This window comes from Balaenoptera borealis (genome assembly GCF_965194805.1).
Source record: "Balaenoptera borealis genome assembly, chromosome: 19".
Taxonomy (NCBI): Eukaryota; Metazoa; Chordata; class Mammalia; order Artiodactyla; family Balaenopteridae; genus Balaenoptera; species Balaenoptera borealis.
In genome coordinates this window covers 4,926,919-4,953,353 of record NC_138878.1, presented here as the reverse complement: position 1 = coordinate 4,953,353, position 26,435 = coordinate 4,926,919, and the positions used below count along the sequence as shown (strand labels likewise).

General features: G+C 49.7%; 1 protein-coding gene across 3 annotated transcripts in view; it reads left to right on the top strand.

The window, feature by feature from the left end:
- The window catches only part of NECAB2 (N-terminal EF-hand calcium binding protein 2), a 42,525-nt gene extending 18,973 nt beyond the window's left edge, over positions 1 to 23,552 (top strand). For 2 of the 3 annotated variants that reach the window (XM_082366894.1, XM_082366895.1), the window contains 8 exons: positions 13,294 to 13,430; positions 15,882 to 16,000; positions 16,201 to 16,280; positions 19,419 to 19,472; positions 20,034 to 20,146; positions 22,303 to 22,380; positions 22,831 to 22,922; positions 23,402 to 23,552. In XM_082366894.1, coding sequence (XP_082223020.1) covers positions 13,294 to 13,430; positions 15,882 to 16,000; positions 16,201 to 16,280; positions 19,419 to 19,472; positions 20,034 to 20,146; positions 22,303 to 22,380; positions 22,831 to 22,922; positions 23,402 to 23,430 — 702 coding nt within the window. In that variant the 3' untranslated portion in view covers positions 23,431 to 23,552. Of the gene's footprint in view, positions 1 to 13,230; positions 13,431 to 15,881; positions 16,001 to 16,200; positions 16,281 to 19,418; positions 19,473 to 20,033; positions 20,147 to 22,302; positions 22,381 to 22,830; positions 22,923 to 23,401 lie in introns of all 3 variants that reach the window. The other variant, XM_082366893.1, reaches the window with a different exon arrangement.
- Positions 23,553 to 26,435: the final 2,883 nt, after the last annotated feature.

Genomic DNA, 26,435 nt, shown 5'->3' with positions numbered 1-26,435 from the left:
TTTCATATGTGAAAAGGAATGCTTAAATTTTTTTGGATAATAAAGTTTGAAATTTTAGAAATCTACCTTTGAATGATACTTTCACTGCAATGATAGATTTTAGTATATAGGATTAATATTTCCTCTCTCAATATTCTCTAATAGTTTGTTATGTCCTCACTCATTTCTCATTTCATAGTATTAGGATAAAACCAAGTAACCAGTAGTTTGTATTCTATTTTTAAAAATTTTTTTGAGATTTCTTCACTACATATTATTTTGATTAAAAAAAATTTTTTTTTTAATTTGATTGTGCCGGGTCTTAGTTGCAGCAGGCAGGCTCCTTAGTTGTGGCTCGTGGGCTCCTTAGTTGTGGCATGTGGCATCTCCACATGTGGCATCTTGCAGCATGCATGTGGGATCTACTTCCCTGACCAGGGCTCAAACCCAGCCCCCTGCGTTGGGAGCGTGGAATCTTATCCACTGTGCCACCAGGGAAGACCCATGTTATTTTGTTTTTATAATTCTCCCATGGATACTTGGGAAGAAGATGTGGATCATACTTTCAGAGTATAAAATCTGAGAATAGCTATCCCTTCTTTGTTGTGAAATATATGTTGTTAAAAGACAACTTTGTAAAAAGGTAAATTTGTCTCTTGTACAAATATAAAGTATACACATGTGAAAGATTTTATTTAACTCCTTAATTTGAGAACCAGTAAGATGTTACACTGTCTCCAAGGAAAATTCAAAGAACATTTGCCATGTACATAGGCAACCAGGAATTCTGAGATGAATCTGTGAATAAATGCAAAATTGGTCACTGTTCACAGGACAATAGTCAGTTGAATTCTGCCAGACAAAATTCATATGCATTTCTGTGGATGAGAATTATTTGCATTATTGTCAAGTTTTTACATGCTAGAGTTTTTGTTTTTTTGTTTTTAAACATCTTTATTGGAGTATAATTGCTTTACAATGGTGTGTTAGTTTCTGCTTTATAACAAAGTGAATGTTTTGTTTTTTAATTTTATTTATTTTTTGGCTACGTGGGGTCTTCATTGCTGCATGCAGCCTTTCTCTAGTTGCGGCGAGCGGGGGCTATTCTTCATTGTGGTGGCTTCTCGTTGCAGAGCACGGGCTCTAGGTGCGTGGGCTTCAGTAGTTGCGGTGAGTGGGCTCAGTTGTTGTGGCTCGCGGGCTCTAAAGTGCAGGCTCAGTAGTTGTGGCGCACAGGCTTAGTTGCTCCGCGGCATGTGGGATCTTCCTGGACCAGAGCTCGAACCCGTGTCCCCTGCATTGGCAGGCGGATTCTTAACCACTGCGCCACCAGGGAAGTCCTACATGCTAGAGTTTTAAAAGTAGCTCCCAAAGAAGGAAAGACCTAGATAACCTAGAAGGGTGTATTAGACAAGGAACCCAGTAATCTTTTTTGCCCACTTTAAAGACTTGCACATTTTCCCAGTAATGCCCTTTACAATAGACATTTATTATTTCTAATTTATCTGTCCTGTGGGACACTGGTGAACTAATTTCTCAAACTAAATTGTGTTTTGACATTTAATCTTTAAAATTCTAATATTTCCTTCCTGCATATTTAGCCATGCCGTTTGACGCCTATAGACCTTGTTGTAATACTTTTGTTACCTAAATGGTACATATTCAATATTCAAAATTTAGGAAGTAGAGAAAAATATAAAGAAAAATTTCAAATCACTTCTAATTCCCACTATCTCTAACCACTGTTACCACTTTATTACCATTGAGCCTTTTTTCCTCTGGGTATTTCTCTAATACACTTAAAATCATTCTGTATACAAAAATTTTCTGCTTTTTTTCACCTAACATTTTAACAAACACCTTTCCCATGTTAATAAAACTGTTTAAAAGTATCATTTTAAATATTCTTACTTAAATTTACATACTATTCCTCTGTTCTTGGGGATGTTAGATTATTTCCAGGTTTTTGCTATTATCAATTAACACTGTATCCTTGGGACATCAGTATTTGTCCACATTTTGCATTATTTCTTAAGGATAGATCATCAAAAGTAGAGAATTACTGGGCAGTCTAAGGCTCTTGATATAAAGTAGAATTGCCTTATAAAGTGGTTATATTCATCTAACCCTGCATAGCCGTACTTGTAGCAATATCCTGTCCCATTGCACAAAGATTTAATAATGCACGAAGATTTAATAATGTCATGTCCGTGTAATGCATTATGCCTTCTGTCATTTATTCTTACCCTTTTAATCTTATGTAATACTTTCCCATTAAATTCTACCTTGATCGTGATATTGCAACTCGTCCTCATCATTCGATCAAATTTGGTAGCAGAATCTTTGCACAGGCTTTTCTTTGCAAATCCTTTGGTGCTCTTTTGCTTTATATATGCCTCCAGATGGACCTCATTTAGTCAAATCTGGGACTGTGTCTTTACGTGGGGCAGTTTAGGCTGATTTTCTTTATTGTTATGATCTGTCTGGCCTGGCTGCTGTCATAATCTTATATGCTTCCCATTTTTTAATGATCCTTCGTCTTTTTTGACATTTTACCTTTTGGTAGTCTGCTTTGTTTATAACATTGATTATGATTTCAAAGGTAAACATTCTAGTTTTCATTTTACTAGGGACTTCTAAAACATACATTGTTAAACACTCTCTTAATCCTGTTTTTATACCTGGCTAATAAAGAACACTTTCTATCCCCTCTTGTGAAATTAAAACAATTTTTCAGATGATTGGCTCTTTTTCCATACTTTGACACTCTTTATTCCCTTAATCCAGTGTGATTAAAATTTAACTATTAGTGATCAATGTTTTTATTTCCTAACCTCTGTAACCTTCATTTTCATTTGGGTGATCACCCTCACTTTTTCTCCACAACTTCCCTATTCAAGAATATTTTTCTGTGATTCAGCCCTAGAAGATTTGGGAGAAATTCCTAGGCATTCTTTGCCGGAAAGGTGCTCATTTGATGAACTTTCAGAAATCTGCAGATTTCTGCAGGTCTCCCTGTTATCCTGCACGTGAATAACTTGCCCACATGTTGCGGAATTCCCAGCTCTGACTCTTTCCCTCTGAAATCTGTGGAGCTGGCCTCTCGGCTGAGGCATCAGTGGTAGTGGAGGACAAAACTGTACAAGTTGCATTTTTACTCTTTTGAAAATTTTGTCTTTATTTTTTTTTTTAATTCAACTAACCAGTTACACTTATTGATCCCTGACTGCACCTTGAGTCACTTATCTGGGTGCTTTTAACATACTCCCTTTAGCTCGTTTTTCTGCTTGATGGCTTCTAGCAGCCTTTCTCTTTTTGTTCAGTTTTTGTTTTGTTTTTTTTTACCTCGTTATGTCTTCCTGTTCTTTGGGGTCATTTGTTTGTCCAGAGCCCATCGATCACTGGATTGCATGTGAGTTCAGCTGTCTTCTAGGAAGGATAATTGATCACTGCAGTGCATTAGGCTGCCAGAACCTGGCATGCTTTCTGCCCTCGGCTCCTTCCCCGTCGGGGCCTGCCGCCAGCGCTCCTGGTCTGATGGGTGGCGCAGGAGGTCCACCTCCACACCTCCCCGTCTGCGTGCACCTCTCCTCTCGGCCCCTCTCCACCCCCAGCCGTGTTCCCCTGCTCCCCGCCCTGGCCTTCATTTCTCAGTCTCTCTGTCTCTAGCCGTGGTTCCCTTGTGCAATTATTGCTAATTAATTCCAAGTCAGAGTGATGGATGGTTTAAATTTTCTTTCCTTGAGAGCCCTTGCCTGGCCGGGGACTGGGCAGAATTCCAAGGTGCCGGGGCAGGTGGCTCAGGAGGGTGGGGTCTTGGTACAGGAGGCCAGAGAGCAGCACAGGGCTTGAGGGACCAGCTTCCCATCACAGTGTCATTTTGATCATTGTCATCCTGGAGTGACCTGGCTAAGCCAGAGCCTTCTCCCTCCCACTCAAGTCTTCTGAAGCCAAAAGAAACTCAACGGGATCCAGGAACCTTGAGCCGTGTCTCTGCTGCAGACTCTTGACAAAAGGGGAAATGGTCTCACATCACAGAGCAAACTCCGTGGAAGACCCTCTTCATCTTATGCCCCAGAGTTCCTCTTCTTGCGGCCTCTAAGCCCCGCCCCCTTTCCCCCCAGACTTCCCTCTCGTCCCCTCCCTCTGGGGACTGAGTCTCAGGCACTTTCTTTGGGGAGACAGTTTACTCCGGCTGCTTTGGATTCTCTTCTGTCACTCCTCAGAGTAGCAGCATGAAAGAATCCACCTTTTTCTTTTTAAAGGCAAAAGTTTATTGTTTATTTACGGGACATACAGAACACTTAGGAGATGCAGAATTCCCTTAATGAGAGAGATGGGGTCTCGCTGTGCTGCCCAGGCTGGGGCGCTGTGGTTACTCCCAGGCACCATGCCACTACTGATCAGCACAGGCGGCTTTTGGGGGTTTTTTTGTTTTGTTTTTATTGAAATATAGTTGATTTACAGTGGTTGTGTTAGTTGTTTCTGGTGTACAGCAAAGTGATTCAGGTATATATATATATATATATATTCAGTTATATATATATTCTTTTTCATATTCTTTTCCATTATGGTTTATCCCAGGAGATTGGATATAGTTCCCTGTGCTATGTAGTGGGACCTTGTTGTGTATCCATTCTCTGTTTGCATCTGCTAACCCCAAACTCCTACTGCATCCCTCCCCCAACCCCCTCCCCCTTGGCAATCACAAGTCTGTTTTCTATGTTTGTTTCTGTTTCATAAATAAGATCATTTATGTCATATTTTAGATTCCACATATAAGTGATATACGGTGGTATTTGTCTTTCTGACTTACTTCACTTAGTATGATACTCTAGATAATCTCTGCAAATGGCATTATTTCATTCTTTTTTGGGGGAGTAATATTCCATTGTATATATACATATACTGCATCTTCTTCATCTGTTGATGGACATTTAGGTTGTTTCCATGTCTTAGCTATTGTAAACAGGGCTGCTATGAACATAGGGGTGCATGTGTCTTTTTGAATTATAGTTTTGTCCAGATATATGCCCAGGAGTAGGATTGCTGGATCATATGGTAATTCTATTTTTAGTTTTCTGAGGAAACTCTGTACTGTTTTCCATAGTGGCTGAACGAACTTACATTCCCACCAACAGAGGAGGAGGGGTCCCTTTTCTCCACACCCTCTCCAGCATTTGTTGTTTGTAGACTGTTTAGTGATGGCCATTCTGACGGGTGTGAGGTGGTACCTCATTGTAGTTTTGATTTGCATTTCCCTGATAGTTATCAACGTTGAGCATCTTTTCATGTGCCTGTTGGCCATCTGTATGTCTTCTTTGGAGAAATGTCTATTTGGGTCTTCTGCCCATTTTTCGATTGGGTTGTTTGGTTTTTTTTACTGAGTTGTATGGGCTGTTTGTATATTTTGGAAATTAAGCCCTTGTTGGTCGCATCATTTGCAAATGTTTTCTCCCAGTCTGTAGTGTCTTTTCTTTTTTTTTTTATGGTTTCCTTTGCCGTGCAAAAGCTTATAAGTTTGATTAGGTCACATTTGTTTACTTTTGCTTTTACTTCTATTGCCTTGAGAGACTGACCTAAGAAAACAGTGGTATGTTTTAAGTCAGAGAATGTCTTGCCTATGTTCTCTTCCAGGAGTTTTATGGTGTCATGTCTTATGTTTAGGTCTTTAACCCATTTTGAGTTTATTCTTGTTTATGGTGTTAGGGTGTGTTCTAACTTCACTGATTTGCCTGCGGCTGTCCAGCTTTCCCAGTACCCCTTGCTGAAGAGACTTTTTCCCCATTGTATATTCTTGCCTCCTTTGTCGGAGATTAATTGACCACAGGTGTGTGGGCTTACTTAGCACAGTTTTGACCTGCTTCTTTTCTGACCTGGGCTGGTTCATGCCTCCATAGGCAACCTGGTGGTCCCCTGCTCTCGGGAGGTCACCACGTTGATGCCGAACTTAGGGCCTGGTGCACTGCAGCCTGGAACTCCTGGGCTCAAGGGATCCTCCTGTCTCAGCCTCCCAGAAGCTGGGACTACAGGCGTGTGACACCATGCCTGGCCCAAAGAATCCACCTCGGAGGAGGAAGGAAGGAAGGAAGGAGGCTGTGAATTCTTCTTCCCTAATACTTTATCCCTGTCCACAACAACATCAAGAACACCACCACCATCACCATCTTCATAACCATCACCACCATCATCACCACCATCACCATCAGGATCCTCTTTGTAACCATCACCACCACCATTACCACCACCATCTTCACCATCGTCATCACCACCATCATTACCACCACCGTCTTCACCATAATCACCACCATCACCATCATCATCTAACCATCACCACCACCATCATCATCACCATCACCACCATCACCATCATCATCAGCATCCTCTTCATAACCATCACCACCACCATTACCACCACCATCTTCACCATCATCACCGCCATCACCACCATCACCACCACCATCCTTCTCCTCCTCCTCATCATCATCTTCATAACCATCATCACTACCACCATTTTTTTTACATTTTTTATTTATAATTTAGTTGTTTTTTATTATTTTTTTTATTGAAGTATAGTTGACTTACAATGTTGTGTTAATTTCTGCTGTACAGCAAAGTGACTCAGCTATACACATATATACATTCTTTTTTTTTATATTTTCCATTATGGATTATCCCAGGAGTTTGGATATAGTTCCCTGTTCTATACAGTAGGACCTTGTTGTTTATCCATTCTATATATAATAGTTTGCATCTGCTGATCCCAAACTCCCAATCCATCCCTCCCCCACTCCCCCTCCCCCTCGGCAACCACCAGTCTGTTCTCTATGTCCGTGAGTCTGTTTCTGTTTTGTAGGTAGGTTCATTTGTGCCATATTTTAGATGCCACATATAAGTGATATCATATGGTATTTCTCTCTGACTTACTTCACTTGGTATGATAATCTCTAGGTCCATCCATGTTGCTGCAAATGGCATTATTTTGGTTTTTTTTATGGCTGAGTAGTATTCCATTGTATATATAGATACCACATCTTCTTTACCCATTCATCTGTCTGTGGACATTTAGGTAGTTTCCATGTCTTTGCTATTGTGAATAGTGCTGCTATGAACATAGGGGTGCATGTATCTTTTTGAATTATAGTTTTGTCTGGACATATGCCCAGGAGTAGGATTGCTGGATCATATGGTAACTCTGTTTTTAGTTTTTTGAGGAACCTCTATACTGTTTTCCATAGTGGCTGCACCAACTTACATTCCCACCAACAGTGTAGGAGGGTTCCCTTTTATCCACACCCTCTCCAGCATTTGTCATTTGTAGACTTTTTAATGATGGCCATTCTGATGGGTGTGAGGTAGTACCTCATTGTAGTTTTGATTTGCATTTCTCTAATAGTTAGCAATGTTGAGCATTTTTTCATGTGCCTTTTGGCCATTGTATGTCTTCTTTGGAGAAATGTCTATTTAGATCCTCTGCCTGTTTTTGGATTGGGTTGTTTTTCTGTTACTGAGTTGTGTGTGCTGTTTGTATATTTTGCATTAACTTTGTATCCTGCAACTTTACCGTATTCATTAATTAGCTCTAGCAGTTTTCTGGTGGCAGTTTTAGGATTCTCTATGTATAGTATCATGTCATCTGCAAACAGTGACAGTTTTACTTCTTCTTTTCCAATTTGTATTCCTTTTATTTCTTTCTCTTCTCTGATTGCCGTGGCTAGGACTTCCAGAACTATGTTGAATAATAGTGGTGAGAGTGGACATTCTTGTCTCGTTCCTGATCTTAGAGGAAATGCTTTCAGTTTTTCACCGTTGAGAATGATGTTTGCTGTGGGTTTGTCATATATGGCCTTTATTATGTTGAGGTAGGTTCCCTCTATGCCCACTTTCTGGAGAGTTTTTATCATAAATGGGTGTTGAATTTTTTCAAAAGCTTTTTCTGCATCTATTGAGATGATCATATGGTTTCTATTCTTCAATTTGTTAATATGGTGTATCACATTGATTGATTTGCGTATATTGAAGAATCCTTGCATCCCTGGGATAAATCCCACTTGATCGTGGTGTATGATCCTTTTAATGTGTTGTTGGATTCTGTTTGCTAGTATTTTGTTGAGGATTTTTGCATCTATATTCATCAGTGATATTGGTCTGTAATTTTCTTTTATTGTAGTGTCTTTGTCTGGTTTTGGTATCAGGGTGATGGTGGCCTCATAGAATGAGTTTGGGAGTGTTCCTTCCTCTGCAATTTTTTGGAAGAGTTTGAGAAGGATGGGTGTTAGCTCTTCTCTAAATGTTTGATAGAATTCACCTGTGAAGCCATCTGGTCCTGGACTTTTGTTTGTTGGAAGATATTTAATCCCAGTTTCAATTTCATGACTTGTGATTGGTCTGTTCATATTTTCTGTTTCTTCCTGGTTCAGTCTTGGAAGGTTATACCTTTCTAGGAATTTGTCCATTTCTTCCAGGTTGTCCATTTTATTGGCATACAGTTGCTTGTAGTAGTCTCTTAGGATGCTTTGTATTTCTGCAGTGTCTGTTGTAACTTCTCCATTTTCATTTCTGATTTTATTGATTTGAGTCCTCTCCCTCTTTTTCTTGATGAGTCTGGCTAATGGCTTATCAATTTTGTTTATCTTCTCAAAGAACCAGCTTTTAGTTTTATTGATCTTTGCTATTGTTTTCTTTGTTTCTATTTCATTTATTTCCGCTCTGATCTTTATGATTTCTTTCCTCTGCTAACTTTGGGTTTTGTTTGTTCTTCTTTCTCTAGTTTCTTTAGGTGTAAGGTTAGATTGTTTACGTGAGATTTTTCTTGTTTCTTTAGGTAGGCTTGTATAGCTATAAACTTCCCTCTTAGAACTGCTTTTGCTGCATCGCATAGGTTTTGGGTCGTCGTATTTTCATTGTCATTTGTCTCTAGGTATTTTTTGATTTCCTCTTTGATTTCTTCAGTGATCTCTTGGTTATTTAGTAACATATTGTTTAGACTCCATGTGTTTGTGTTGTTTACGTTTTTTTCCCTGTAATTCATTTCTAATCTCATAGCGTTGTGGTCAGAAAAGATGCTTGATATGATTTCAGTTTCCTTAAATTTACTGAGGCTTGATTTGTGACCCAAGATGATCTATCCTGGAGGATGTTCCATGTGCACTTGAGAAGAACGTGTAATCTGCTGTTTTTGGATGGAATGTCCTATAAATATCAATTAAATCTATCTGTTCTATTGTGTCATTTAAAGCTTCGTTTCCTTATTTATTTTCATTTTGGATGATCTGTCCATTGGTGTAAGTGAGGTGTTAAAGTCCCCCACTATTATTGTGTTACTGTCAATTTCCTCTTTTATAGCTGTTAGCAGTTGCCTTATGTATTGAGGTGCTCCTATGTTGGGTGCATATATATTTATAATTGTTATATCTTCTTCTTGGATTGATCCCTTGATCATTATGTAGTGTCCTTCCTTGTCTCTTGTAACATTCTTTATTTTAAAGTCTATTTTATCTGATATGAGTATTGCTACTCCAGCTTTCTTTTGATTTCCATTTGCATGGAATATCTTTTTCCATCCCCTCACTTTCAGTCTGAATGTGTCCCTAGGTCTGAAGTGGGTCTCTTGTAGACAGCATATATATGGGTCTTGTTTTTGTATCCATTCAGCAAGCCTGTGTCTTTTGGTTGGAGCATGTAATCCATTCACGTTTAAGGTAATTATCGATATGTATGTTCCTATGACCATTTTCTTAATTGTTTTGGGTTTGTTTTTGTAGGTCCTTTTCTTCTCTTATGTTTCCCACTTAGAGAAGTTCCTTTAGCATTTGTTGTAGAGCTGGTTTGGTGGTGCTGAATTCTCTTAGCTTTTGCTTGTCTGTAAAGCTTTTGATTTCTCCATCAAATCTAAATGAGATGCTTGCTGGGTAGAGTAATCTTGGTTTTAGGTTCTTCCCTTTCATCACTTTAAGTATATCATGCCACTCTCTTCTGGCTTGTAGAGTTTCTGCTGAGAAATCAGCTGTTAACCTGATGGGAGTTCCCTTGTATGTTATTTGTCGTTTTTCCCTTGCTGCTTTCAATAATTTTTCTTTGTCTTTAATTTTTGCCACTTTGATTACTATGTGTCTCAGCATGTTTCTCCTTGGGTTTATCCTGTATGGGACTCTCTGCGCTTCCTGGACTTGGGTGGCTATTTCCTTTCCCATGTTAGGGAAGTTTTCGACTATAATCTCTTCAAATATTTTCTCTGGTCCTTTCTCTCTCTCTTCTCCTTCTGGGACCCCTATAATGCGAATGTTGTTGTGTTTAATGTTGTCCCAGAGGTCTCTTAGGCTGTCTTCATTTCTTTTCCTTCTTTTTTCTTTATTCTGTTCCACAGCAGTGAATTCCACCATTCTGTCTTCCAGGTCACTTATCCGTTCTTCTGCCTCAGTTATTCTGCTATTGATTCCTTCTAGTGTAGTTTTCATTTCAGTTATTGTATTGTTCATCTCTGTTTGTTTGTTCTTTAATTCTTCTAGGTCTTTGTTAATCATTTCTTGCATCTTCTCAGTCTTTGCCTCCATTCTTATTCCGAGGTCCTGGATCATCTTCACTATCATTATTCTGAATTCTTTTTCTGGAAGGTTGCCTATCTCCACTTCATTTAGTTGTTTTTCTGGGGTTTTTTCTTGTTCCTTCATAGCCCTCTGCCTTTTCATCTTGTCTATCTTTCTGTAAATGTGGTTTTTGTTCCACAGGCTGCAGGATTGGAGTTTTTCTTGCTTCTGCTGTCTGCCCTCTGGTGGTTGAGGCTATCTAAGAGGCTTGATGGGAGGCTCTGGTGGTGGGTAGAGCTGACTGTTGCTGTGGCGGTCAGAGCTCCGTAAAACTTTAATCCACTTGACTGTTGATGGGTGGGGCTGGGTTCCCTCCCTGTTGGTTGTTTTGCCTGAGGCAACCCAACACTGGAGCCTACCTGGGCTCTTTGGTGGGGCTAATGGCAGACTCTGGGAGGGCTCACGCCAAGGAGTACTTCCCAGAACCTCTGCTGCCAGTGTCCTTGTCCCCACGGTGAAGCAGAGCCAGCCCCCGCCTCTGCAGGAGACCCTCCAACACTACCAGGTAGGTCTGGTTCAGTCTCCCCCAGGGTCACTGCTCCTTCCCCTGGGTCCCGATGCGCACACTACTTTGTGTGTGCCCTCCAAGAGTGGGGTCTCTGTTTCCCCCAGTCCTGTCGAAGTCCTGCAATCAATTCCCACTAGGCTTTAGAGTCTGATTCTCTATGAATTCCTCCTCCCGTTGCCGGACCCCCAGGTTGGGAAGCCTGACGTGGGGCTCAGAACCTTCACTCCAGTGGGTGGACTTCTGTGGTATAAGTGTTCGTCAGTCTGTGAGTCACCCATCCAGCAGTTATGGGATTTGATTTTACTCTGATTGCGCCCCTCCTACTGTCTCACTGTGGCTTCTCCTCTGTCCCTGGATGTGGGGTATCCTCCTTGGTGAAGTCCAGTGTCCTCCTGTCGATGATTGTCCAGCAGCCAGTTGTGATTCTGGTGCTCTCGCAAGAGGGAGTGAGAGCACATCCTTCTACTCCGCCATCTTGGTTAATCCTTGTTTGTATATTTTGGAAATTATGCCCTTGTCGGTTGCATCATTTGCAAATATTTTCTCCCATTCTGTAGGTTGTCTTTTTGTGTTTTTTTTATGGTTTCCTTTGTTGTGCAAAAGCTTGTAAGTTTGATTAGGTCCCATTTGTTTATTCTTGTTTTTATTTCTATTGCTTTGCGAGACTGACCTAAGAAAACATTGATACAGTTTATGTCAGAGAATGTTTTGCCTATGTTGTCTTCTAGGAGTTTTATGGTGTCGTGTCTTATGTTTAAGTCTTTAAGCCATTTTGAGCTTATTTTTGTGCATGGTGTGAGGGTGTGTTCTAATTTCATTGATTTACCTGTGGCTGTCCAGTTTTCCTAGCACCACTTGCTGAAGAGGCTGTTTTTTCCCATTTAATATTCTTGCCTCCTTTGTCAAAGATTAACTGACCATAGGTGTGTGGGTTTATTTCTGGTCTGTCTATTCTGTTCCATTGATCTGTGTGTCTGTTTTTGTACCAGTACCACACTGTTTTGATTACTGTAGCTTTGTAGTATTGTCTGAAGTCTGGGAGAGTTATGCCTCCTGCTTTCTTTTTTTTTTCCCCCTCAGGATTGCTTTGGCAATTCTGGGTCTTTTATGGTTCCATATAACTTTTTGGATTATCCTAGTTCTGTGAAAAATGTCATGGGTAATTTGATAGCGATCACGTTAAATCTGTAGATTGCTTTGGGTAGTTTCGTGATTTTTTATTTATTTATTTATTTATTTATTTTTGGCTGTGTTGGGTCTTCGTTTCTGTGCGAGGGCTTTCTCTAGTTGTGGCAAGCAGGGGCCACTCCTCATCGTGGTGCATGGGCCTCTCACCATTGCGGCCTCTCTTGTTGTGGAGCACAGGCTCCAGATGTGCAGGCTCAGTAGCCGTGGCTCACGGGCCTAGTTGCTCCGTGGCATGTGGGATCCTCCCAGGCCAGGGCTCGAACCTGTGTCCCCTGCATTAGCAGGCAGACTCTCAACCACTGCGCCACCAAGGAAACCCCATAGTTTCATGATTTTTAACAATATTCTTCCAATCCAAGAACATGGGATATCTTTCCATTTCCTTGAATCCTCTTTAATTTCCTGTATTAATGTTTTATAATTCTCATCATATAAGTCTTTCAGCTCCTTGGTCAGGTTTATTCCTAGGTTTTTCTCTTTTTTTTTGGTGCGATTTTAAAAGGTATTGTTTTTTTGCATTCCCTTTCTGATGTTTCATTGTTAGTGTAAAGAAATGCAACCGATTTCTGAATGTTAATCTTGTATCCTGCTACTTTGCTGAATTCATTTATTAGATCTAGTAGTTTTTCTGTGGAATCCTTAGGGTTTTCTATTTATAGTATCATGTCATCTGCATATAGTGACAACTTTACCTCTTCCCTTCCAATTTGGATACCTTTTATTTCTTTTTCTTGTCTGATTGCTGGGGCTAGGACATCCAATACTATGTTGAATAGAAGTGACCCACCACCATCTTTCTCATCATCATCACCATCACCACCATCATCATCATCATAGCAGCTCCTGTATACTGAGTATTTGCTATGTGACAGGCACAGTCCATACCCCTGCCTTCATGCTGGAGCCCTGTGATACCCCCATCCCAGTGCAGAGACACTGACCCCAGGTGTCCCCCCACCCCTGCACCAGCTCTCCACCCACGATCCCTCCCCAACTCCTTTCCCCTCTGTGCCCCTTCCCTTCCCACCACAGGTGTATGAGGGTGGGAGCAACGTGGACCAGTTTGTGACACGCTTCCTCCTGAAGGAGACAGCCAATCAGATCCAGTCCCTGCTGAGCTCGGTGGAGAGCGCGGTGGAGGCCATCGAAGAGCAGACCAGCCAGATCCGGTGCGTTGATGGGATCTTGTGGGGGCCTGTGGGGTGGGCCGTGTGTGTGCTGACCTGCTGCTTGGTGGGGACGTTCGTGTGCTTGGGGGCTGGGTGACCTTGGGCAAGCCGCTGCTCCTCTCTGTGCCTCCACTTCCCCAGCTCTTTAAGTGGGGACAATTATACACCTACCTCCTCACAGAGTTATGACTAGTTCCTAGACTCTGATCAATTTGGCCACATTTCCATATTGCTCACATTATTGTTTAGCTAAAACTATTCTATTGTTTGACTCATTTTTTAAAACCTGGGAATAAATTTAAGAAACTCTGGTGGCTATTACCATCATTTGAAAACAAGTTATCACATGCTGTGAGTGAAGAAATTGTAAAAATAAGCACTGTTGGTGCCTGCAGTCAGCTTGGACCCTGAGGGCTGCTGCCTCTTTGTTCAAAAAGAGAGGCTGTGAGATCATAGATGGGCGTTGAAAACAAAGGAGCATCAAAGCATGACTTCAGAAAGATTGAAAGAGCAGTGAAATAGAGTGGTTTTCTCCCAATGTTAGTGTTATTTAAGGCCTTGTTTGTGGGTCCTTGAAGCCGTGGAAAGTACCTGGGGTCCCCCCTCTTTGCAGGGGGACACTGTTGGGGCGGTGAGATGGGGGTCCGGAGAGTAGCAGTCTCTTTCCGGCTCGGCAGGGCCAGCCCCTGGGGGCCACGAGCCCTCCCATTTGCTGTCCCAAGTTCCGGCCAACTCCTCTGTGCCTGTTCTTCCCTGAAGAGCTGATGTGCCCGGGGCAAAGGGGAAATAAAGAAATAGAAACAGGCGGGGGCAGCTGCCGGATGCCCAAGCTTTACTGAGCCTTGGGTCTCTGCCGCGGTTTCCCAGGCAGAGACCCGGCACAGCAGGATGTTGGTTGCTGGGCATGGGGGTTTGGATGTGTTTTTTTGGTTGGTGGGGGGCTTGTCCCAGTCAGATATGATTGCAAAGGCTGCTCAGTGATGCTGTTCGCAAAATGCCTTTGCTCTGAGCACCTGCAGCCCGGTCACCTAGGATATGCACAATGCAGATTCCTGGGCTCCGGCTGTGCCCGCTGGATTAGGGTCCCTGGGAGCTGAGCCCAGGACTCTGCATAGCTGATCAGTCTTGTGATTCTGAGGGTTCCCAAGGTTAACAGCCTCAGCTCTGGAAGTTGTCACGTAGATTTTCTTCATTTTTTTTTTTTTAATCACTATCTTGATTTTAAAACCTGCGGTTTCTATCCTGCTGCAGAACCGATAAGACCGCTGCATGATTTTCAGAGCCGATTTCCTGCACTTTGCCAGTTCCGTCACGTGTCAGCCGTTACACCTGCCTGCCCCCTTTTTGGAAGCTTACTTTGGGATGTTGTTGGCAGGGGTGGCACGTCGCGATGGGGAGACACATCTGCTTCACAGGCACTGCCACCTCAAACCGCCCAAATCTCAGCTGTTTTGGCTCTCAGCTGCAGGTCCCCTGAGCGTCCTCTTTCCCAGGCCTGGGGACGTCGTGACCCAGGCACGAGCCACTGGTTCAGACCCTGCCGCCCTTGGGGGACTCCCACTGTTCCCACTCATGGTCTGAGTCTGTTGAGGCGCCACGATTGACACCTCAAGGACTCTGCCAGCCTTTCTCCTCCCTTGGGGGTGGCCCCTCTGCACAGGGAGAGGCTGCTGGGCTTTCAGGCTCACAGGAGGCAAATTCCAGAACATTACCAAGGCAGCCCTGGGGACCAGGCGTGTCGGCCGTGCACACAGGAGTGTGTGTGGGGGGGCGGGGGGGAATATGTGCGTCTGGGTGTATTTTTATGTCTGTGGTGAGTTTTCCAGCATTTTTGCACATGGGGGTTTGGGCATTTGTTGAGTCGCTACTACGTGCCAGGCACAGTGTTTGGTGGGCTGTGTGTGCGTGTGCACATCAGTAATGTGCGTGGCGGGTAGTGTCATGACGGGATGGGGCCAGGCTGAGGTCGGGATCACGGATCTTTGTCCTGTTAGATGCCTGCTCTCGACTGTGTCTTAGGGCTTCCTTTTTTGGACAGGGGGCTTGTTAGCCAACCCAGGCCCCCACCCCAGAGGGCAGTGAACACTGAATCGGCTCCTAGCAGGGCCGGGGGGGTAGGGGCAGCTGTGGGCTGCGGGGAGGCTGGGGGCCTGGCTCAGCCTCGCCCGGCCCTGGAACTAAACCTCCCGGGAACAGAGTCTGGGTTCCTGGAAAGGATCTGAGTTCAGATCCCAACCCGGCCCCGCCTGCAGCGTGGCCTTGGCCTGTGGGCCTGGTGTCCCCCTCTGTAAAACAAAGGCCACGATGTTCGCTTCACAGGGATGGGGCTCCACGGAGTGAGTTTTTTCGCGCTTCAGCCCCCAGTTGGTGCCTAATGTTTGTCGAAGCTGCCACAAGCGGACAGGGCCCTGCAGCCCCCCTCACAGTGTGCGTTTCCCCACTCCTCTGCAGACAGAACCACAGCAAACCCAGCCACAGCGTGGTGGAGACCTGGTCTGGGAGCTCCACTCCCCTCTATGCCCACAACCACAAGCTCACGGCCGTGGAGCAAGGGAAGAGCTTCCCACTTGGTGAGAGAGCAGTGGCCCAGAGTGGGGGGCACTGGCTGGGGGGAATTCTCAGAGTGGTCCACATGGGGCCTGGGCCTCCCATGGGGACCGAGCCTGGGAGGGCTGGGGGCAGGTCTCAGCCCCGGGGCAGGGCGGGGAGCTCCCCTCCACCTTAGGCCTGGCCCTGCCCCCCCATCAGCATCTCTGTTCCTCTTTCCCAGTCACCTCAGACTCCAAGGAGGAGGGCCTGGAAGCCCAGATCAGCAGGTTGGCGGGGCTGATAGGACGGCTGGAGAGCAAGGTGAGCCCACTGAGCCCTCGCCCCTGTCCCTGCATCCACTCTCCGCCCTCCCAGCCCCCAGGGAGTGCAGAGTGAGGCCCGAGCTCGAGACAGAAGTCAGGAAGCCTTGGAAAGGACATTCCCCAGGTGGAGTGCGGACTAAGGGTAGATGCCGGGAACATGTCCACTGTATAGGACCGGAGGAGAGGAGCAGCTGTGGAGGGTGGGCGGGCAGCCAGGAGGGGCATCTCAAGGAGCAGGAAGTAGTCGGCAGGGTCACGGGCAGCAAGGGGACAGAGCTTCAAGGAGGCGTTAAGGCGGCGGGGTGGTCTGGGCAGGTGGTAGCCTAGACCCAGCAACGTGGTGGGTGAGGGATGGTGACGTCCCAGGAGAGATTAGAATGACCGGCAGCGTGAAGTCTTTTAAATGTGACGTGGCACATCCACAAGTGACGGAAAGTGGCACAGCCTTTGCGGAATCGTGTTTTCGGAGAACATTTTATGGCTCGGTAGGCACTCAGGATACGATTGTGTTAGCTTTGCAGGGCTGCCAGAACCGGGGCTTTAAACCCAGGCATTTATTCTCTCACAGATCAAGGCTAGAAATCTGAAATCAGGATGTTGGCAGGGCTGGTTTCTTCTGAGGCCTCTCGTTGGCGTGTAGACGGCCGTCTTCTCCCTGTGTCTGTGTGTGTCTGTGTCCTGATCTCTTCTTATAAGGACACCAGTCATATTGGATTAGAGCCCACCCATGTGACCTTATTCTAACTTAATCACCTATTCAAAGGTCCTGTCTCCAAATATAGTCACGTTTTGCGGTACAGGGGATTGGGACTTCAACATATGAATTTTGGGGGAACACAATTCAGCCCATAACGATGACCATTCGTTGGAAGAAAGAAAATAATTTGCCTTAAGGTTTACCAACAGGCTCCAGTATCAGACTGCCTGTATTTGAATCCTGGCTATAACACTTAACAGCTGTGTGACCTTGGGCCAGTGACTTACCCTCTCTGAGCCTCAGAGTCCTCCTCTAACCACAGAGAAAATAATCAGAATGGCACCTCTCACAGGGTCATTGTGAGGATTAAACAAAATGATGTCTTAATGGCTTAGCACAGAGCCTGCTGCATAGTTAGCATTTAATATTAACAATGTTATTTAGCAGTTATTATTAGACATTCTGATGCCAGAACCTATACACATACCATACCTGTATATCAACATAAACCAAGATAGCAGGCATCTCCAGGCTGTAGGGTTGCAGTGGCAAGTTTACATTTTTCCTACTTCTTTGAATTTTTTTATATCTTTTGCAAAAGGGCAAAAGAAAAATAGTGCTTTGATGGGTTCGTGGGTTAGTTCTGAGGGATTCGTGAGGGCAGTGGGTGGGGCTCCCCAGGAGGAGGTGAGGCCGAGACTTGCAGGGGAGTCCGAGGGAGGAGGCGGCCATCCCACCTGCAGGTCTGAGGCCGAGGGGTGGGATCTCCTTCCCCCCCCCACCCCCACCCCCGCCACCCCGCCACCCCGCCACCCCGCCACTAAGCTAAAGCCGGCTGCTGGGTGGGAGCGGTGGGAAAGGCTCGGCGGGGACCCTGAGGCCCGGTTGTCATAACAACTCTGCGGGCGCCCCCAGGGGGAGGCTCTTTGAAGCTTATTTTTAGCGCCCCAGTCGCCTGAACAACCGGCTGGCTGGAAACCAAGGAGCACCTGGGCGTCCTGGAGACGGGGCGGGGCCCTCTTCCCAGCCTCTGATTGGTCCGAGCTGCGAGCAGGGGCCAATCCGGGACCTGCTGTGGGCCCCGCCCTCCAAGGGCCAACCTGAGCGCTCCTAGCTGTGCCTGGGCTCCTGGAACGCTGGGACGGCGAGGCAGGGAGACGGGGCGGGGGGCGCAGACGTGGGTGCCGCCGCCCCTCCCCCACCCTCCCCTCATCTTTATCTCATCCCCACCCTCACCACCGCGGGGCCCAGCTGGCCAGGAGAAACCTAGGGAACCAGTTGCAGCCCCTGCTCTCCAGGAGCCCACCTATATGGTTTTAAAACCATGGAAAGAGACTTGCCCTGCCAGGCAGACCTTGGCCACCTACAAACGCCTACATCCACACCCTATGTCCCCGGAAAGTCAGTACCCTCTCTGGGACCGGCTGTGTAATTTGTGGGGCTCCTTGTTCCAACATTATTAAGAATTTCCAGGTGGTGAATGCACGGGTCATGGCCCTGCACCTCGGCCGCTCTCTCTGTTTTCCTTAACAGCCAGCTGATGCGCCTCACTCACGTGCTTGTGTAGAGAGGAAAGACCTGGGTGCGGGATTGCGCCAGGGACACGGGCTGTCCTCGTGGAGGCTGGACAGGGATGGGCACAGAGGTGGCCTTTAGTGCGGTGCCCAAGTTAAAGGAAGAAGGATCATGATTCCGTGCATCAGGAGGAGACAGGCCTGGCCTCAAACTCAGACTCTGACCCTGGACCAGCTTCTGTGGCCTCTGGGTTCTCTGCTCTGAAATCGTGGCACCATTACAGACACAAGCACGTGGTCAGGAGCAGAGTGCACGGGCTTCCCGCTTTCCTAGAGCTCACAGTAGGGCAGCCGCGACCTCAGGGAGTCTGGAAAGTTACATAAGATTTGGTATAGAGGGTTTAGCCCCCAGGGTCGGTGGAAGGCCAGCGAGCACAGACTACCTCATTTAGACCGTTATATTCATGAGGCGCCAGGGGCTGTGACTGGGGGCGACGTGTAAGTTGTCGGGGAACCTGTTGCCAGCAAGGCTGTCGGCGGAAGTTGTGACAAAACCCCAGCGTCCTGGGTTCAGCACAGTGGAGCCGCCTTCGTGTTCTCTGCACTTGGCGTGCTTGGCCTCTGTGGCTCCAGCGCCCCCTAGATGCCACGGCCAGAAGGGATCTGTGCCACTTCCTGTGGTTGGTCTTCCAGCCTGGCTTCCCGGCTCCTCTCTGAGCCAGCACCGTGCCTGGAGGGTGGGCTGAGCTCTGGCCCTGGGAGCTCCCACCCGCTCGGGGACTCCAGAGCCTCTGGAATCGTGGGGTGGAGGGGCTGGAGCTCTTCGGTGGCCCTGGGTGCTTGGGTGTCACTGTGGTGGTCCTGGAAGCCTCCCTAGCAGAGGTGGCCTCTGTCTCCAGCATCTCTTCGTGCTTTGTTGTTGCAGACCCTTTGGTTTGACCTCCAGCAGCATCTCTTGGATGAAGAAGGCACCAACATGGTGAGGACCCCTCCTGTGGCCCCATCCCTGCCTGAGCCAGGCCTCAAGATGCAGGTGGCTCGGTGTCCCTGACACCTCCACCCAGGGGCCACCACAAGGGGAGATGCAGCCCCAGCACTTGGCCACCCTCCCCTCCCAGGAGCGTTCTTAGAGGCTCCAGGGCTGTGATCAGTTGGGCCTGGAGCAACGTGATCAGCAGGACAGTGACATCACAATGCTGATTCAATCAGAAACAATTTTGCTGGTCACTCATTTTGTTGTGTCCTGGACCCGAAGCCTTGCAGGCAGCTCCCAGTCTCTCTAGAGCCTCTTTAAACGTCCCTGTTTTTTCAGCACTTGTGGGACTACTTCCCGCATTTGGCTTCTTAAGTTTAGCTCATTTTTTGCCAGTCTCCACGTGTAAGAATGAAAAGTGTGTGTGTGTGGGGGGGGGGGGGTCAGTTTTATTCTGAAGAAGTTGTCCTGTCCTGGGGAGGCGGGCTCCTGGGCTGGGCGGGGTCCCGGGGGGAGCGGGCCGCCAGGGGGCCCGCAGGGTGGCTCACTGGTCCTGTGGCCCCGCAGCATCTGCAGCTGGTCCGGCAGGAGATGGCCGTGTGCCCTGAGCAGCTGGCCGAGTTCCTGGACTCCCTGCGTCAGTACCTGAGGGGCACCGCCGGAGCCAGGAACTGCTTCCAGTGAGTAAGCCGCGGGGCGGGGTGGTGGCCGGGAGCTCTGCCTGGGGTGGAGGCACAGGGCAGGACAGGCCTCACCCCAAGAACACACCGGACCCCAGGGAAGCCCCCTAGCGGGGTGGTTCCAAGAGCTGGGTTCAGGTCCCCTAGCTCGGGCTCTTCCTTGCTGCACAAACGTGCCAAGTGACTTCATCGCACAGACCTCAGGTTACTCATCTGTAAAGTGGGACCACTGACCGGACCCACTCCCTGGGGGGGTTGGAGGCGTCAGTGGAATAATGACCGTGGTGGGCACAGGCCAGTGCCTGGCACCCAGCGCCCACTCAGCGTCAGCTGCCACGGTTGCTGCCCCTCGGGGGCCTCACCCTCTGGTCCCTGCTGCCAAGGCCTGCATCCTTGCAGGGGGTGGTCCCAGAGGGCTGTTGGCACAAGCTGCCGGGCTCTGTCTCCCGTCTGTGGCCCACCCGTTGGTGCCCAGCGGACAGTAGCTGTAGGCTCCGTGCCTGTTCCCTGCCTCGAGTCTCTCCCTCCCCGGTTGCTTTTTTCCTACCTCAAGAGCACGTGTGCCTCCACCAGCTTCCCGGTGAAGCAGGTGCGCCAGGCCTGGGGGTACGGCGTGACTCAGGCGGCTGCTCTTGCTGCACGTTAATCCTGGGTGGTGGGAGAGGGCAGGTGAAGAAAGATGGTTCCGGTTGGCGGGGGGCGCCGTGCAGGCCAGCGAACGGGGGGCTTTGGGGAGGGGCTGCATGTGTGCCGAGGCTGAGTGATGAGCAGCCCCACCCGCAGAATCTGAGGCCCGGCACAGGCTGCTGCCCAGACCTGGCGTGGCAGTGAGGGAGGTGTGCTTGCGAAAAAGCAAGCAGCTGGTGTGGCTCGACAGAGTGACCCAGGGGTGGGTGGGTCAGATGGCCAGGGAGGCCCTGCTCGTTCCGGGGACCAGGGACCACGGGGGAGAGATGCTTAGGCAGGAGGGAGACTCGGTCTTGCCTCCCTTGTGTAAGGAGGGGTGGCAACAGGCGTGCAGCTGGCAGCCAGGGAGAGGCCCTGCGGTCACGCGGAGAGGGCACTGGCCTGGGCACGATGTGGGCAGAGCTGGGATCTGTTTTGGAGGGGGCCGGACTGGACTTGACCATGGCCAGGATGGGGTGGGGGGCTGTAAAAAGAGGAGGCAAGGCGGAGTCTGAGATTCTTCAGCTTCAGAAACTTGATGGAGGACGGGGCCACAGGCTGAGCTGGAGAAGCCGCGGAAGGTCAGGCGCGTGGGCGCGGGGAGTCGCACGGGCCTTTTGGGCCATGTTAAATTCCAGATGCCATGCGAGGTGCCGATGTACAAGTGGGGAGATGCGGGGGGCATGCAGGTGTCACCCGGAGCCCCGGAAGCTGTGTGCTCATCCTGGGAGAAGGCGTGGAAGAAGGGGGCCCGGGGCTGGAAGGGCGTCCTCCCTGCAGCCCCACCCTGGAATTGCCTGTAATTATGCAGCAGATGCCACCGGGCCAGGATTCTCCTCTCTCGGGGATGCCTGGGGTTCTGTGCTACCGAGCGTGTGGGAAAAGGAGAAGGAACCGGGAGGGTGGCCGAGAGGCCAGATGGGGTGGTAGCGTGACCTGGGAGGCCGGGCCTCCCTCTCCCGGGGTCGGCCACATTCTTAGAGGCGCCCCCCGCTTGCTCCAGCCCCCCAGCCTGGGTCTCTCAGTCCTATCTGCAAGAGGGTGAGTGCCTTGCTGCTCACACAGGCAAGGCAGCTCAGGGGCTTGGGCCACGTCTGCCTCGCCTACGTTTAAGGATTAAATGAAAGGATGATTATGAAGGACAGCGTGGCAGGTGGAAGATGCTTTTAAAGGTAGGTTTTTCAATGACTTGAAAGGCTTTTTCAAAAAGACGTTTCACTGTCATTCATTCAACAGCCATGCTGGCCACTGTACGGGGCCAGGCCTTGCTCTCGAGGGTAGAGAGGGGCACTCAGCTGATCAGAAAGGGAGTGTGTTGCTGAGAGCAGCCTCGGGGTGGTGACAGGCTGGCTTCCGGGCCTGTCACCACCCCCGGCTGCTGCAGCTTCTGCCTGGGCTCGGTTGTGGGCTGTGTGCGCACCCCAGCGGGGAGCAGGCAGGCGGGCCGCCCGGTGCATCCACTGAGTCCGGTCTCTCCTCTCCTCTTGCAGCATCGCTGCCGTGAGGCTGGCGGACGGCGTCACCTTCGTGGTCTACGAGTTCTGGGAGACGGAGGAGGAGTGGAAGATGTAGGCCTGGCCACGCACGTTCTCTAGTTTCAGCCCTCGGCCGGGGGTGAGGTGGTGGGATGGGGGAGGGGACCTGCCCCGGCCCCCTTTCCAGGCCCTTCCTTGGGTGATGAGTCGGGGTTCCAGCGGCATCCACCACTCAGAAGGCCGGGCCTCAATCCAGTTGGAGGCGGTGTTTCTCAGGCTGGAGCTTGACCCCCTCAACGTGCTCGGCTGGGCCCTGGGAGCAGAGGCCAGGGTTGCTCCTGTTTCAGAACTGCTGCCCAAGGATAACAATCCAGAAAGTTCTCTCATTGAAGGTTGCTCATGGGGAGGCAAGAGCCAGGCTGTGCCCCCAGCCCCCGGGGGCCCCGGCCCTACCTTCCCACAAGGGCTCTGAGCCCCGAGCTCGGCTGACTGGGGTGTGGCCCCCAGGCCCCGAGAGCTCACGGGCGTCCCCCTGGGTTGCAGGCACCTGCAGAGCCCCGTGTGCAAGGCGTTCCGGCACGTCAAGGTGGACACGCTGAGCCAGCCCGAGGCCCTCTCCCGGATCTCCGTGCCAGGTACCGGGGAGGAGGGCCTGGACCAGCTACAGGGGGAGTGGGGACGCCACGGGCCAGGCAGAAACGGCTGAGCTGAGGCCCAAACCTCACAGACTCTCTTCTGTTCCCTTAGCTGCCAGGAACTGCAGTCCACCAGCGAGTGCTCCAGCAGAGGGGGTCCTAGACAAGGCAGGGAGGCCGGGGCCCTGAGCCCAGCATGGGGCAGGCCTGTGCCAGGGGCCCAGAAAGCACCCCCAGGCCAGGGCAGCCCTCGCTGCGGGACACCCCCCACCGCCCGCCCCGCGTTCCCAGCCAGACTACCATTCCCTCCCTGGGCAGGTGATCTGCCCCCAGGACAAGCACCTCTGCGCCCTTCGTAGGGCCTGGCCCCTGGCACAGAGTTGGCACCAGGAGGAGGAGCGCCAGCCTGCAGGCCCTGAGGGGAGAGGGGGCCCGCTGCAGCCTCCGCCCCCTGACGCGTCTCCCCTCCTCCCCTCCAGCTGCCTGGTGCACCCGGGGCCGCGACTGACCCCCTGCCTGAGGCCCCGCGGCTGACCCCGCTGCCCCGCTCCCGCTGATGAAGGACGTCCACTCTTTTCTAAAAACTGTGGTATACGAGCGAGCTGTCTTTTCAATATACTTCCAAATAAGGAGGTCTTTTCCTGCTGTTTGAAGTGAAGGAGAACCCCTGCCCCCCGCTTGTTGACAGAGCAGCATCCGAGCTGCTGGGCCCTGCGGAAGCCAGAGGGCGGCGGTGACGGGGAGCGGCCCCTGCCCCCAGCGAGTGGCCACACCTGACCAGTCCCCATGTCCTCGGCCGGGCTCGCCCCTCACCACCTCTCCCTTCTCGCGCCTCCTGGTTGCCACTCCTCCACCTGGTAGGAGCCAGGACCCTGTAGTGCCCCCCAGGCCCGGGCCGAGCCTGCAGGCAGCAGTAGACCCCATGTAGCCAGTGCCCTGCTAGGCAAACAGCCGCCCGGGACAGGCACCAAATAAACTAGCGTTGGGGACGGCTGCGTGTGTGTTTTCTAGTTGATGACAGCTGGCGAGCGAAGCTGTCAGGATGCTCGGGGCCCCTGAAACCTGAGCCCAGTCGCCTCAGCTTTCTTATCTGTCAAATGGAAGTGATGACCGAGGTATGTATGTATCTTGACAAACAAGTTCATGCCTGTTGCACAGTTCGGGGGTCCCCAAGACCACCCTCGGCTCGGTAATTCACTAGAAGGACTCTCAGAACTCAGCCGAGCCGTTCTAGTCGTGGTTACGGATTCTGGCAGCAAAAGCATACAGACTGAACTCACCATGGCGGAGGGTCCCGGAGAGACCAAGCTCAGGGGTGTCCCTTCCCAGTGACACGTGCAGACAGCACCTGGTTCTCCCAGAGCTGCCAACCAGGGAAGCTCACCTTCAGAGTTTGCACTGGGGGTCGGCTCTGGCTGACCTTAGCCTCCAGCCCCTGTGGAGGTCAAGCTGCTCCCAAGTAGCCCCAGGTAAACGAAGATACACGTGTCAGGACGTTCCAAGGTCCTAGAGGTCATCACCTCGTAAGAGCTGAGGGCAAAAGCCAGACCTCCCTGGACACAATCCTTGACTGCACACCCATAAAGGTGCTGTTCCAACAAGACAGAAGACCCTAGACTTAAAGGTTATTATTTCAAGTCCAATGCTGGAACCTCTGTAACTCCCTATTTCCCTGGCCGTGGTGCAGGAGAGACATAATACACAGAAGTCTCAAGGGACAAGGAGAGAGACATGCCTCCCTTTCCTAAAGCAGGATGGAAAGGAGGGCAGGTAGGTAGGGATGCAGCTGCCTAGGGGCCGCTGAGGGCTGGGGAAGGAGGAGAGAGAGAAAGGGCCTGGAACTGGGCCATGGTGCCCAGTGAAACCATGGGGGCTTGTTGGAAGCGTAAAATGCACATTCACATCCCAGCCGAACATCTGAGCGTCCTTGCACTCAGCCTCTCACAGCCTCTGTTTTCTCATCTGTGAAGTGGGGAGAAGACCCCCTCCTTTGAAGATTAGGAACTGCCTGCCTCACGAGAAGGCCACTGCAGGAGGTCCTGCTGGCAGCGTCACCCCACCCTGACGCTGCTACCGTTCCAAGCAGCTCAGCTGTTTTAAAAATAATATTCTCAGGGGGTGGAGGCTCTTGGAGGCGCAACTGAGGAAGCCCGGCCTCTGGGCCCGTCGCCCTCTGCCCCAGCTCTCCCCTCCTGTAGGCTCGGAGCTGACTGCACCCACGAGCACTTAGCGCCTCCTCAGATTCTGAGTGGGTGGAACAGGCTCTGAAGAGAACAACCATCAACCCTAAAGGGGATAAGAGCCTCCACTTACTTTACACTCCAGTGCCAGGCACTTGGCAGGCGCCGTCGCTGCTTCCTGTGTCATCCTGGGATCCGCAGGTAGGGAAACCGAGACACAGAAAGGCAAGCAGCTCACCAGAGGTCACACAGCCAAGTGGCACTGCCTCATCCAAACCCAGAGCAGCTGTCAGAGCAGCTGTCTGCCCCCAGTCCTGTGCTCTAACCACCTCGCACACAGCGGAGACAGGTGCAGAGGAACGGCTCCAGGTTAATACGGTCAGATCTGAGTCAGGTTCCCCCAACAGTTAAAGATGGAATTACCACATGACCGAGAAATTCCCCTCCTGGGTATATACTAGGCCCAAAAGAATTGAGGCATTTAAGCAAGCAAGCACTTGTGCCCATATGTTCACAGCAGCTTATTCACACGAGCCAGAAGGTAGAAACATCACAAATGCCCATCAGTGGACGAATGGACAAACCCAGGTCTATCCATGCAGTGGACCATGATTCAGCCATAAAAAAGGAATGAAGTCCTGACCCAGGCCACAACCTGGGCGACCCTTACAAACCCTATGCTGAGCGAAAGAAGCCGGTCACAGAAGGCCACATTTGTACGATCGCATTCATACGACACGTCTGGAAGAGTTAAATCTATAGCAGTGGAAAGTAGAGTAGAGGTTGCTGGGGGACTTACTGCTAAGGAAGGCGTGTGGGAAGCGATGGAGGAGGTGGGTGTATGACACCGTGGAGGTACCCAAAGGCCCTGCAGCGTACACTTCAAAACGGTTAATTTTATGTTACATGAATCTCATTTTTAAAAAAATCACAACTCACCTGCTCAAACAGATGTTCAGCATCTGTGTTCCTTGCCGTGTCCCGTTCAAAACGCAAGCCTTCCACGGGAGGCATGTGGCCACCATCCTGTGTGTGACACAGGTAACCCCTCAGGTGCTGGGCTGCTGTCCCTGTGCGTCACCTGGGGGCACCTAGAGCCACTGGAAGGGCACTGCCCCAGGACACTCGGACCCCCTGTAGCCCATGCTGCTCAGAGCAGGAGAACGAGTCACCTCGACTGCAGAACGTTACTGGGCCACATTCACAGCTGTCCCTTGAGACAGGAGGGTCTCTGCACTCAAACACACATGTCACCACTGACCGGGATCCTGTGACAGGCCAGGCTCTGGGGGTCTGTCTCAGCTCATCCCCATGGCTATGCTGGGAGGGAGGG